Below are 13,541 nucleotides of genomic sequence, written 5' to 3'. Positions count from 1 at the left end.
AGTCACTTGGTTTGTTTCCAATCTTTTGCTTTTTCAAAGTAATAACCTTGTATGTCTGTCATTTTGTATGCATACAGGTTTATATGTAGGACAAATTCCTAGGACTAGGATTGCTGGACCAATGGATAAAAGTATATTGTGGATGGATAATGCCAAATTACCTTTCAGAGACGGTGGCCCTGTGCACCCCATCAGGCATGTGTGACCGCCAAAGCCCCTGTCAGCTGTTTTATTCTATCTCCTTTCCAGTCTCAGGCTCAATGCAGAACTTTGAGGTAAGCTTTTCTCAAATGTAGGCTCCTACACTGGCCACAGCCAGCTCTGCCACATGAAAGAGAGCTCAAATGAGACAGAAACAGCCTCTGGGCAGGATTTCTATCCTGCACAGATATATCTTCCACATTCTAGGAAACCGTGAAGCTTCCAGAGCCACATTTCCCCAGAAACACATCCCCCTGCTGGTGTAGCCGAGCCCCACAACAAGCTGTGCTTGCCTGGCACCTCAAAGCCAAGCACCATGGATGCCACTTGCCATGGGTGCCTACAATTTCAAATAATGAGAAATAAGAAATTTCAGCTTCTCAGTCCCTCTAGCCAACATTTCAGGTGCACGACAGCCTCAGGTGGCAAACAGCTACTCTCCCGGACAGGGCAGAAGATGGAACGCCCCATCCCTGGGGAAGATCACGAGGTCAGGAGATCGAGACCATCCTGGCTAACACGGTGAAACCCCGTCTTTACTAAAAAAATTAGCCGGGTGTGGTGGCGGGCGCCTGTAGTCCCAGCTACTCGGGAGGCTGAGGCAGAAGAATGGCGTGAACCTGGGAGGCGGGGGTTGCAGTAAGCCAAGATCGCACCACGGCACTCCAGCCTGGCGACAGAGTGAGACTCTGTCTCAAAAGAAAAAAGAAAAAGGAAGAAGAAGAAGAAGAAAGTGTGCCAAGAACTCCAAGAGCTCCAAAGGACCATACCTGTGGGACGGAATAACCCACAAAACCCGAAACAGGCCCTTGGACCCATTCTCATGAAAAAGATCATTGTACAAACATTTGCCTGCTGGGCTCTGCATGACTCTGCATTTCAGTAGAATCAGTTGGAGGTCCATTAACAGTGATTTTTTAAAAAGCCCTTAAATGATGGTCATCTTCTCTTCAGGTGGCTCCACACGCTGAGGTCCCACGTGCCTGAAGGTCTGGCCCCCCCGTTACATGGCTGTGCACCTCCTGGGGGCACTTGGGGCTGCGTTTGCTTTCTTCCTGATGTTTTCTGTTAAAAACAAGAACCTTACTTCCTCTGTTGCCTAAGCTCTGCCTCACAGGACTGGTTTTATGTTTTAATTGCCTGCCAGAGTTTGTGTTAAAAGAAGATGCAACAACTATATTTAAGAACATTTTGGGGAAAGAAAGGTAGCGTCCCTAATCCCTCTACCCTGAAATGACTCTTAGCTTTTCCACCTGGCCTATAGCAGCTTGGGAGGGGGGGGTCCTTTCCTTTTTTCCCTCAATAATATGCTAGAAATATTTCCCTCAGCAATACGCTAGAAATATGTCAGGATTGGTTTTCTTCGTTGCCTCATAACTAATGGAGCCTTCACAACTGTCAGTGACGGCCTAGTGCCCCATTCTGTGGTTGCCCCATCATGTACCACGTCAGTGGGTATCACAGCGTTTAAGGCTTTTCATCATGAGCTGATTTTGTTTTTAACGAGGGGTTAGTACTAGAACCTTCTATCTTGCTTGTCTGATGATTCCACAGAACACTCTGAATCCCAAATCAGGCTTTTGAAATTGGCATACTCAAATAAGTTGTGATGACCTCAGAAGGTTTATTTGACCTGATTTAACTGGTTCAACTCATATTAAGTCAGTTTTGGCTCCTATGTCTTAATGTTTGTGAAAAAGAAGTCCGAAGGTGGCTGATTCCAAAATGGAAAAAAAATATCAAGGTATATAGAAGGCTGGTAAGCAAGAGATTCTGGACAGCATCACTGGCCCCGGGGCTGTGAAGGTCATAGGGTTCAGTTTGGGCCAACACCAGGGCCAGGAGGCACTGTTGTTTGCCCAAGGGAAAAGGGGGCAGGGCTAGGGGTAGGAATCTGGAAGGCCCAGAGCCAGCATCACAGCATTCTTGTCTGAGCAGCCCTTGGAGGGCCCTGCTGCATTCCAGTGGGGGCCACCCAGCTCCTGAGAAGAAACCCAGCAGAGTACGCTCTTACCAGCCAGGTCCCTCCTGCCAATGGTCACAAGGCCCTCGAACAGTGCTTTGCTGGGGTTCTCACCAGCCGTGGAGACACCATGCAGCCAAATGAGCAGCATTCGGTGGCCGTGCTCCTGATAGCTCCTGGTGCCTGAGGACAGTGAGGGAGGAGAGAGGGAGAAAGAGCCAATGGGGCCACTTGACCAGAACGCCTGTCTATGCCACCCTGCACCGCCTCCTGAACATGCCCAGGTGGGAAAGAGGCCAAAAGCCTCCAAGGCCCTTCTCCATGCTCCAGCCAAGCTCAGCCTGGAGATGGGTAAGGGGAGTGGAGAAGCAGCCTCTCAGATGGAGGGGGAAGGGTTTGTGTCTTGGTCTCTAGAACCTCCCCAGCCCCAGGCCTTCTCCTGAACACCCACTATACACTCTGTTGGTGTCACTCTGAATGGAGAAAGAATTGACATTCATCGTTGTAGTACCATGATGCACAAACTGTACACTTCACCTCTCTGGCTGCTCAAAATAATCTGTGTCTTGCATGATAGTGGTCCTGATTTACAGATGAGAATACAGCTTAGTCAGAGACGGAGCTGGCCATGCTCTTTCCCCTGCATTGGTGGTTCTGAGACTCAGCTGCTCCTTGGAAACACCTAGGGCCCATGTCACCCCCAGAGATTCTCATGTACCTGGGTCTGGGTGCAGTCTAGGCATTTAATGGTTTTAAAGTTTCCTAGGTGGTTCCAACATACAACCATGTTTGGAAAATAATTGCCCACACGGCATGGGGTTAACATGCTATTTGGCTGGCTGTGATTCAGCTGGCTCTCCTGTGCTGGGGAAACAGATAGATGCTGGGCCACACCCATCAGGTCCAGGTCACTCCATTTGCCCCTCTGACCTTCCATATCCCTCTTGGGGCCCTCAGCAGGCATGTCCTCACGGTGCTGCCCTTGGTGTGGTGGCACTTCCGCTTGACCCAGCGGTCTCAACACCATTTGTTAAATATCTCTGCCCCCACCACTGTAATGTACAAGTGCTTCTTTATCATATATGAAAGTTCTTATCTGCAGCAGCGTTTACTTTGGAACTCTGCTCTATTCCACTGATCAATTTGCATATTTTTGTGTCAGGAATCTCTTTTTTTTTTTTCTTTGGGAGACAGAGTCTCACTCTATCCCTCAGGCTGGAGTATAGTGGTGTGATCTCAGCTCACTGCAAACTCTGCCTCCCAGGTTCAAGCGATTCTCACACCTCAGCCTCTCGAGTAGCTGGGATTACAGGAGCCCACTACCATGCCCGGCTAATTTTTGTATTTTCAGTAGAGACGGGACTTCGCCATTTTGGCCAGGCTGGTCTCGAACTCCTAACTTTAGGTGATCCCCCACCTAGGCCTCCCAGAGTGCTGGGATTATAGGCGTGAGCCACCATGCCTGATCCAGGTATCTCTTTATGTAATTTTAATTTGGCTTTATAAAAGGCTGAGTCTGCTTGAGTTAGATCCCCTTTATTGTTTTCCCCCAGAATGTTCACTTTTACATCCCTGTTTATTCTTTCAAATTGTAGAATACTTCAAGTTTCAAAAACCTCCTATTTTGATTAAAATTAGATCCAATTTTTAATCTAATTGGGGAAAACTGATATCTGTATGATACTTTTTCTTGCCACAAATACAGAATGTCATTCCGTTTACACAAATCATCTTTTAGAGTTGAACCATTATTGTTTTATTCATATGTGTCATCTGTATTTGTCTTTTAGGTTTTCCAGATGAAACGCACACACCATTGTAAATGGAGTCTCTTTTAAAAGATTCTCTATATATAATTTTTGCCCATTTAACAATGGTTCATAGGGGTTCTGTGGTGTTAGTATATTTTCTATATTTAGCCATTTCCTTGAATTATTTGATTAATTCTAAGATTTTTTTTAGTTGATTCCTCTGGGCGTCCTATGTATATTAAATATTCCATCTGAAATTAATAAGTCTCTCTCTTCCTTTACCATATTTACACTCCTTATTTCTATTTCCTTTTCATACCTTAGTGCCAGGGCCAAAATTTCCATATAGATGTTGAATAATAGTGACAACAGCAGGCCCTCTTCTTTTTACCAAGAATGGTTTTAGTTTAGGTGTAAACAGTGGGTATCGGTTTGGGCTGATTGGTGAAGAATGTGAAATTCACAATCAATGGGGAGGGAGAGGCAGAGTGTGTACCCTGTGCGGAGAACTGGAGGAGGGACAGAGCACCAGGTGTGTTGGGACCAGGCTGTGGGTTGCACAGGCTCTTTCCCCTGAAGCCCAGAAAACTGAACACATTTCAGGTGCCCCACCCCTCCGCCCACTGATTGCTTGGAGGGAGGAGAGGCAAGGTGCTACCTGTCCACTGTTGCTCGATGGCGTAGACATGCGCCTCCGTGAAATCCCAGGAATATGCCAGCTTCTTCCACTCACGGGGCTGCAGATGCCTGGAGGCCAGCCGCCACAACACAGAACGGAGCTGCTGTGTTTCCTGCCGATGGTCCTGCTTAAAGGACAAGCTCTTCCCAGAGGGGTCACTGAGGTCCCTGCATGAAAGGTGGTCCTGTGGGGCAGATTCCAAAAGTGCAGAAGCTCTCCCTCATGATCCCAGACAGGGACAATGCCGAGCCAAGGCCCCTATGACCCTCCTACCACCTCTGCTGGGGAGCCTGGGAGCTGGAGTCAGCAAGGCCAGGGGCTTAACGTCCTCTCTTCTGGTTTCTCACTCCATGCCTTGCGTTGACCTCTGGAACCCAAGTTGCTCCCACTGTTCTTCCACCCGGAATTCCTCTGCTCACCTTCCTGCCCCTCAACCTTATTGTCATAGTCAAAAGACCACCCATGTGCCACTTCCGGGGAGCCTTTCCAAATTTCTCCGGTCACCTGCTCTTTCCTGTGTTCTTAGAGCATGGGTGTCGGCAGAAGTACTCCGAAGCTTTGGCCAAAACCAGGCAGGGCAGGTATCAGATTTGCTGAATCACAATAGGCAGTAAAGGGTAGGATTACAAAATCCTTTCTAGCAAAGCAGGCAATGAAATTAGAGGTTACAAAAGAATTCTATCGTAGCATACATGAAGCCCACAGAAGCCTAAGGCCCTCTAAAGGGAATGGATGCAGAGTTCTGGTTGTTAAGTTCAGGGTGAAAAAAATCACCCTGGTGTCTGCAATTCCAAAGCTTACGTCATGGTCAACAGTCTCTGGCAATCACTGTGAGGTGAAGCTTGGTTCTCACCTGGGGTATTAAAAACTGGTCCCCTGGGGCAGTGTTTTCAGCCCTATCTGCACACTGAGACCATCTGGGAACTTTAAGAACCACTGATGTGTGGCCCCCACCTCAGAGATTCTACCTGCATTGGCCTGGGGGTCCAGGGGGGATTTGTGATTCTGACATGCAGCCACTGCCTTAGTGGTGAGGACCTGTAAAGCCTGAAGTGGCTTAGTACTCAGCACAGAGATGAATCAGTTAGTCCAACCCTCAGTATTCACATTTTGGGATTATATTTAGGAATAATCTGTTGTATGTAAAGGGGTCGTAATATTTAAGGGAATCTAGCATATCAGTGGGAGAACATCTTATGATTCCTACTGAAATTTATCTACCAATTGATTTTGAAACAGTGATTTTTATTTAAAAGGGATAACAGTTTACTAAGTTTGTAAACCACATTGGAATGTTTAAGATATTTGAGATTATTTCTAGTTTTAGTTAATGGTCTTATTAGGATAGTTTAAGAATTTAAGAAGCATGTGAAGTGCTTAAAAAGAAAATCTGTTATGTTAAGTTTATTTATTCAGTTTCAATGTTTAAGGTAGTTTGACTGAGTTTAAACACAGGACCCAATATTACTCAAAAGATTTCCCTGAAACTGACTGGAAAAATTTACTCGTTGTATAAATAGAATAATAAGATTTATCAAATGAATTTTAAAGTTTAAGGAAAAACTAGGTTTTTAAATGTGTAATTTAGCAGATTCAATACAGATGCCCCTCAACTTATGATGGGGTTATGTCTTGATAAAAATATCATAAATTGGCCAGGCGCAGTGGCTCACACCTGTAAGCCCAGCACTTTGGGAGGCTGAGGTGGGCGGATCACGAGGTCAGGAGATCGAGACCATCCTGGCCAACACAGTGAAACCCTGTCTCTACCAAAAATACCAAAAAAATTAGCCGGGCATGGTGGCACGTGCCTGCAGTCCCAGCTACTTGGGAGGCTGAGGCAGGAGAGTCACTTGAACCCAGGAGGCGGAGGTTACAGCGAGCAGAGATCGCACCACTGCACTCCAGCCTGGGTGACAGAGTGAGACTCTGTCTCAAAAAATAAATAAATAAATAAATAATAAAATATATATATATATATATATCTCATAAAAGTTGAAAATGCATTTAATCTACCTAACCTACAGACCATCGTAGTTTAGCTTAGCCTACCTTACATGTGCTCGGTACACTTACACGAGCTTATAGTGGAGCAAATCATCTAACACAAAGCCAATTTTGTAATAAAGTGTTGAATATCTCATGTCATTTATTGAATATTATATTGAAGTGAAAAACAGCATGGCTATACGGGTACTGAAAGTACGGTTTCTACTTAATGTGTATTGCTTTTGTGCCATCATAAAGTAGAAAAGTCATAAGCTGAACCATTGTAATTAGGGACCATCTGTATTAACTTTGAAAACTGAAGTAAATGCAAAATTATTTTCTGTATATAAAAACAACCCCCAAGGACACCAGAAAACTCCCTACCTCCATTTGCTAACTGGAATAGCAACATTCTGCCACTCCTCTGTCCCAAGTCCACAGGAGACATTGCTAATCAATCCCAGCACACTTACTTCTGGCTCAGAAAGTTGCCTGAGCATAACATCCCAAGCAGCAGTTCAATCACCTGGAGATGGCATGAGATGGAACCACCTGCCATCTCTTTTTCACACATGTCCATATGCATTCATGAATGCATGCATTCGTCAGCTGGACGCTACAGCAGTGTCCAGCAGTATCTCCATGCTGGCATGGACCTCAGTCTGCCTTGTTTCAGCATGTGTGGACACTTGCCCATCACCAGATCCTCACAAACAACTGTGGTAGCATACAAGGTGGTGATTATCACCCACTTGGAGCCTGAGGGACCCAGAATTGGTCAGGGCTGGAATTCAAAGCCAGCTCCATCTGGAGCCAAAATCACTCCCTTTCCAATAAGGAAAGATCAAGCGTGAGGCCTCCGTACCTTCTCCCATCTGTAGAAACGATCAGCTTTTATGATCATGTCCACCAGGCTGACATGGTTGCTGCGGGCGGCCACTGCCAGGGCGGTTTTTCCCTGCTGCAATTAAGAGGCAAGAAGAGAAGCCAGAGTTTCTACAGAAGGGATACAAAAGGGCCTCTAGCACTGAGCACAAACCCTTCTGCCCACAAGAAGTGCTTTCCAGCAGTCTACACTGAGAGCAGAAAGGTTTTCTGGTTTTCTGGGCATGATGGGGATATGGAAAAGTCACAGATAGAATAAAGCAATAGCAATAAATAATTCCAATGACCATCTCTTATGTTTCTTTAGAAATCAGGAAGCTTTAGAGCTTATGAAACTGAGCCCTCATTAACTCTTCAACATCCCCTGTGAAATAGGGGTTCCCACCCACTTTTCAGATGAAGAAACCAGAGCCCAGAGATGGTGGCTTGGTGGTTTTTTTTGTTTTGTTTTTTTGTTTTGTTTTGTTTTTTTGATACGGAGTCTTGCTGTGTCGCCTGGGCTGGAGTGCAGTGGCGCGATCTCGGCTCACGGCAAGCTCCACCTCCCGGGTTTACACCATTCTCCTGCCTCAGCCTCCCGAGTAGCTGGGACTACAGGCGCCCCACCACAGCCAGCTAATTTTTTTGTATTTTTAGTAGAGACAGGGTTTCACCGTGTTAGCCAGGATGGTCTCGATCTCCTGACATCATGATCCGCCCGCCTCCGCCTCCCAAAGTGCTGGGATTACAGGCGTGAGCCACCGCGCCCGGCCTGAGGGCTTGGGTTTATCATGTCACTTTTGCCCACCTCCCGTCGGGCCTCCTGTTCTCCAGGCCTCCCAGATGGTTACCTCCACAGACCTGCAGTGAGAAGGGAAGCTCCCCTTCCCATCTGGCCAGCTGCCCTGGTGCCTAGCTCAAAGCAGGGAGCCCCCTCCTAGGTCCAGCTTCAGGATCTGATCCTGGCCCCCAGCTCTACCCCACACCATCTCAGGCTGGCCTCGCCAAGTCACATGTGCAGGTGCCCCTCTCCCAATACACCTATGACCTCCCAGCCTCATACCAAATCTTCGGCTCTGCTGAGACAACTAGCACTTGCAGAAATAGCTGTCACAATGAGCTGGGAAGCTTCCCCAAAACCGGTCCCACATGTGGGGGTTGTTGGACAGTACTGTGGGCAGTACTTCTACTCCCCAACCCTACCAAGTGACTCAGGAGGTCACAGTCTGATGGGGGCCATAAAGGAGAAAGCAATCATTTCACAGGCCTATACCAGAGAGGGGTGGGCCAAGGCTGAGGGACCTTAGTAGAGAGAGGGGAAGGTGGTCAGGAAGGCTTCCTGGAGGAGGTTGCATTTGAGCTGGTATAGAAGGGATGGCAGTCCTTGAACACCCTGAGAGGGAGGAGGGAGGGGGCATTCGTAGCAGGGTCTCTGGCAAAGGGGGAGCCATGAAAGCCTGAGGCGAGGTGGGTTGTAAGCAGAGGTACCTTATCTCTCAGGTTTAAGTCAACCCCAGCAATGAGGAGCATCTCTGCTATGTCCTGCCAGGCGTGCTCTGCAGCCAGGTGAAGGGGCGTCTGCTGCCTCTAGGGGAGAAGCCAAGGGAACAGGTAAGTGAAAAGCACATGCGGTGGCCCGCCACCCTAAGTCAACCCCCACAATCATCCTAGTATATTTCTTCTAGTCTTTTCTTTAATGCAGAATGTTTTCAGTTTATTGGTTTTACATACATGAGATCATCCTATATGTACATTTTACATCTTTTTTTTACCCCAACATGACACTTTTTGTGTACTGTAAACTCTGATAAACACCATTTTTGATAACTCCATAATAGCCTATTTGTGTCTGTGCCATAATTTACCTAACCACTTCCCTATTATTAAATATTGAGGCCATTTTCAAAGTGAAGACTGATAAATAATACTGTAGTGAATATCTCTGTGCATGAGCTTTTAATATGTTTCTCAAGGCTCAGTTCCCAGCAGTGCTCATACATACCATTTAAAGGTATATGATATATTCTGCCAAACTGCTTTCGACTCCCAGTGGCTCTGTAAGCCATGCCCTTGCTGGTACTGAGAATTATGTGGTTGGTGAGTAGATTGTGGGGACAGGATTTAAAAGGGCTCTTTACTGATCACAGCTTCAGGACTCAGAGGCCTCTTTTTTTTTTTTTTTTTTGAGACGGAGTCTTGCCCTGTTGCCCAGGTTGGAGTGCAGTGGCTTTATCTCAGCTCACTGAAAGCTCCGCCTCCCGGGTTCACGCCATTCTCCTGCCTCAGCCTCCCAAGTAGCTGGGACTACAGGCGCCCAACACCATGCCCGGCTAATTTTTTGTATTTTTTTTTTTAGCAGAGACGGGGTTTCACCGTGTTAGCCAGGATGGTCTCGATCTCCTGACCTCGTGATCCGCCCGTCTTGGCCTCCCAAAGTGCTGGGATTACAGGCATGAGCCACCGCGCCCAGCCCAGAGGCCTCTTTTTACACAAGACTGCCTCAGTCACCCCTGCCCTGGGAATTTTCCCTAAGGAAAAAAAGCAATGAAAGGAAAAGGTTGAATGTAAAAAGATATTCACTGCAATGTTATAGATCATGGCCAAAACTTGGGAACACCCAAAATGTTCAAAAGAGGGGAATGATGAACAAAATGATATTCCCTTCAACAACTATTTAAATTACCTTTTAAAAGCTAAAAAAAAAAAAAAACAAAAAACAAAAAAAAAAGCAATTCCTCAACTCTGGGCCATGCTAGGAGACCACAGCCAAGCCTGCCAGCCTGGGAGGGTTTCCAGAAGCTCCCTGGGGCCCAGAAGGTCTCTGTAGCCACTTACATTGTCCATGGCATTCAAGTCACTGTCAGAGTTGATGAGGAGCTGGACCAAGGCAGGGAAGTTGTGCCTCACAGCGAGGTGCAGAGGAGAGGCACCCTGCTGTGGGAGGAGATACACGGATCAATCGACGAGTCCCTCCCAGGACTGCCCAGCTCCAGGCTGGTGCTGGGGACAGGAGGAGGGAAGGGTATAGTGCTTCTGGGTTTGGCCCTTTTAGCTTCTTGGCTGACATGGATGGCCTTAGGCAATTAAGGTCCCAAAGCTTGAATTCCTGGAGCTCCAAACTGATCCTCTAGATGGGTGAGAGTCTGAAGACCCAAGGGTGAGACCCTGCTATGTCAGGAACTCACTATGTGACCTCGGGCAAGTCATTTCCCTTCTCTGCTACTCTTCATCTGGCAAGTGAGGTTTGCCATGGTCCCTCCTAGCAACAATACCTGAAGATTCTCTGACATCTCATTTAATCCACACATCAACCTAGGAAGTATATAGGGATGGTGTTCTTATTAGTATCTTCATCTTACAAACAGAAACACTGAAGTTCAGAAAACTTAAGTCACTTACCCAAGGATACATAGCTAATAGGAACTATGTCTTACTGGACTTTCTACTCCCACTGCGTCCCCACCCCCAGTACCTAGGTACCTAGTACCTGATAACTATTGGTGTAGAAAATGAATGAATGAGAGAGCCAGCTGGGACCAGAAAAGATACCTCACTCCAAGTTCAACTCTCCTTCAACAGTGGAAGACACCATCCTCAATAGTCTCCTGTGGCCCCCTGAGTAAATGACAAAGAGGGGATACTCCCTCCTCTCTAGGTGATATAGTGACACACATACTGTGGAATAATACAAGGCCAATAAAATTGATATTAGAAACTAATACTTATTGTGGAAAACATCTTCATGTACTGAGCTATAAAAGGGTTACAGAACAGAATACACACACACATAAAACAAAAATGCCCATTATTGCCATTACTAATTTAGGCCAGTGGGTATGGAGTGTTATCAGTATTAGAAAAGAAGATTTGAACAAAAAATTATTTGAGACATGTAATTATGTATTTACACAGAGCTTGCACAGTTGCTCTGTCTTACCATGTGATGCCTCCCATCATGTCACAACACAGCAGGAAGCCCCTTACAAGAGGCTAGTACCATGTTCTAGGACTTCCCAGCCTCTAGAACCATGAGCTAAATAAATCTCTATTCTTTATAAGTCACCTAGTCTATGGTATTCAGTTATAGCAACACAAAATGGACTAGGACACCTTTCCCCGCCAAAAATCCTAGTAGAATAAAGTTATGTGGAAGACAAAAATACTCTTCAGTAGCATTCTTGTATTGAATGCTTACGAGAAATGATATATAATTTTAAAAAAGATATTCTAGTCACAATGACAGCCAAAAAATATAAACTAATTATGAAGGATATAATCAGAAATGAATAAGACAAAGGTAAACCAAAGCTATATAACATCACTTAGGGATATAAAAGAAGACATAAAGAAATGGCAAGGCCAGGTGTGGTAGCTCACACCCATAATCCCAGTACTTTGGGAGACTAAGGTGGGAGGACCACTTGAGCCCAGGAGTTCGAGATCAGCCTGGATAATATAGTGGGACCCTGTCTCTACAAGAAATTTAAAACAAAATTAGCTGAGCACACTGGTGCACACCTGTAGTCCCAGCTACCTGGGAGGCTGAGGCAGGAGGATTGCTTGAGCCCAAGAGGAAGAGGCTGCAGCGAGCCATGATCCTACCACTGCACTCCAACCTGGGCAACGGCGTGAGACCTTGTCTCTAAAAAATCTATCTATCTAGGCTGGGCGCATTGGCTCACGCCTGTATTCCCAGCACTTTGGGAGGCGGAGGCGGGCGGATCACGAGGTCAGGAGATCGAGACCGTCCTGGCTAACACGGTGAAACCCCGTCTCTACTTAAAAAAAAATTACAAAAAATTAGCCGGGATTGGTGGCGGGCGCCTATAGTCCCAGCTAGTCAGGAGGCTGAGGCAGGAAAATGGCATGAACCCGGGAGGCTGACCTTGCAATAATCTGAGATCACGCCACTGCACTCCAGCCTGGGCGACAGAGCGAGACTATGTCTAAAAAAAATATATCTATCTATCTATCTATCTATCTATCTATCTATCTATCTATCCATCCATCCATCCATCCATCCATCCATCTATCCATCCATCCATCCATCCATCCATCCATCCATCTATCCATCCATCCATCCATCCATCCATCCATCTATCCATCCATCCATCTATCTATCTATCTATCTATCTATCTATCTATCTATCTATCTATCTATCTATCTATCTATCATTCTATCCCCACCGTGCACGGTGGAGACCATCCTCTTACCTAAAGCTGTCTCCCATCTGTCAAATATTTTTGTCATAATTTGTTAATTTTAACCATTCTGAAAAGTAGTATATCATAATGTATTTCTCAAAATGTACTATATCTCAAAAAGTAGTATATCATAGTATATCATATTACACTTCCCTAATAGCTAATGCTGTTAAACATCTTTTCATGTGCTTATTTGCCATCTGTATATCCTCTTCAGTGAAATGTCTATTCATGTCTTTTGCCCATTTTTTTTTTTTACCTTGAGTTTTGAGAGTTCTTTATATACTCTACACACTAGCCTTTGTAAGACATGTGATTTGCAAATCTTCTCTCTTGGTCCGTAGCTTGTTTTTTCATCCTCTTAACAGATCCTTTGCAGAGCAAAATTTTTTTATTTTGATGAGGTCCAATTAATCAAATTTTTGCTCCTATGGATCATGTTTTTGGTGTCAAGTCTAAGAACTCTTTGGCCTAACCCTAGATCCAAAAATTTTCCTCCTTATATTTTTTCTAAAAGCTTTGTAGTGTTACATTTAAGTCTGTGATCCATTTTGAGTTAATTTTGTATAAGGTGTGAGGTTTTAGTTGAGGCTCATTTTTTGCCTGTGGATGTACAGTTGCTTCAGTACCATTTGTTGAAAAGGCTATCAAACCTTCCTCCACTGAATTGCTTTTGCATCTTCAATAAAAATCAGTTGGGCATATTTTCTTCTTTTTTTTTTTTTTGAGATGGAGTCTTGCTCTGTCACCCAGGCTGGAGTGCAGTGACATGATCTCGGCTCACTGCAAGCTCTGCCTCCCGGGTTCACGCCATTCTCCTGCCTCAGCCTACCGAGTATCTGGGACTACAGGCACCTGCCACCACACCTTTACTTTCCGGCACTACAAG

General features: G+C 45.6%; 1 protein-coding gene across 1 annotated transcript in view; it reads right to left on the bottom strand.

Moving 5' to 3' along the window:
* ANKDD1A (ankyrin repeat and death domain containing 1A) overlaps positions 1-13,541 on the bottom strand; it is a 61,884-nt gene that overhangs the window by 16,210 nt on the left and 32,133 nt on the right. Inside the window, exons 10-15 of the mRNA XM_011968079.1 lie at positions 10,283-10,381; positions 8,936-9,034; positions 7,449-7,544; positions 4,574-4,778; positions 2,216-2,347; positions 169-871 (exon numbers count right to left, since the gene is read on the bottom strand). Coding sequence (XP_011823469.1) covers positions 786-871; positions 2,216-2,347; positions 4,574-4,778; positions 7,449-7,544; positions 8,936-9,034; positions 10,283-10,381 — 717 coding nt within the window. The 3' untranslated portion in view covers positions 169-785. The remainder of the gene's footprint in view (positions 1-168; positions 872-2,215; positions 2,348-4,573; positions 4,779-7,448; positions 7,545-8,935; positions 9,035-10,282; positions 10,382-13,541) is intronic.

Source organism: Mandrillus leucophaeus, unplaced genomic scaffold (assembly GCF_000951045.1).
Source record: "Mandrillus leucophaeus isolate KB7577 unplaced genomic scaffold, Mleu.le_1.0 Scaffold12, whole genome shotgun sequence".
Classification (NCBI taxonomy): Eukaryota; Metazoa; Chordata; class Mammalia; order Primates; family Cercopithecidae; genus Mandrillus; species Mandrillus leucophaeus.
This window is presented reverse-complemented; position numbering and strand designations above follow the sequence as displayed.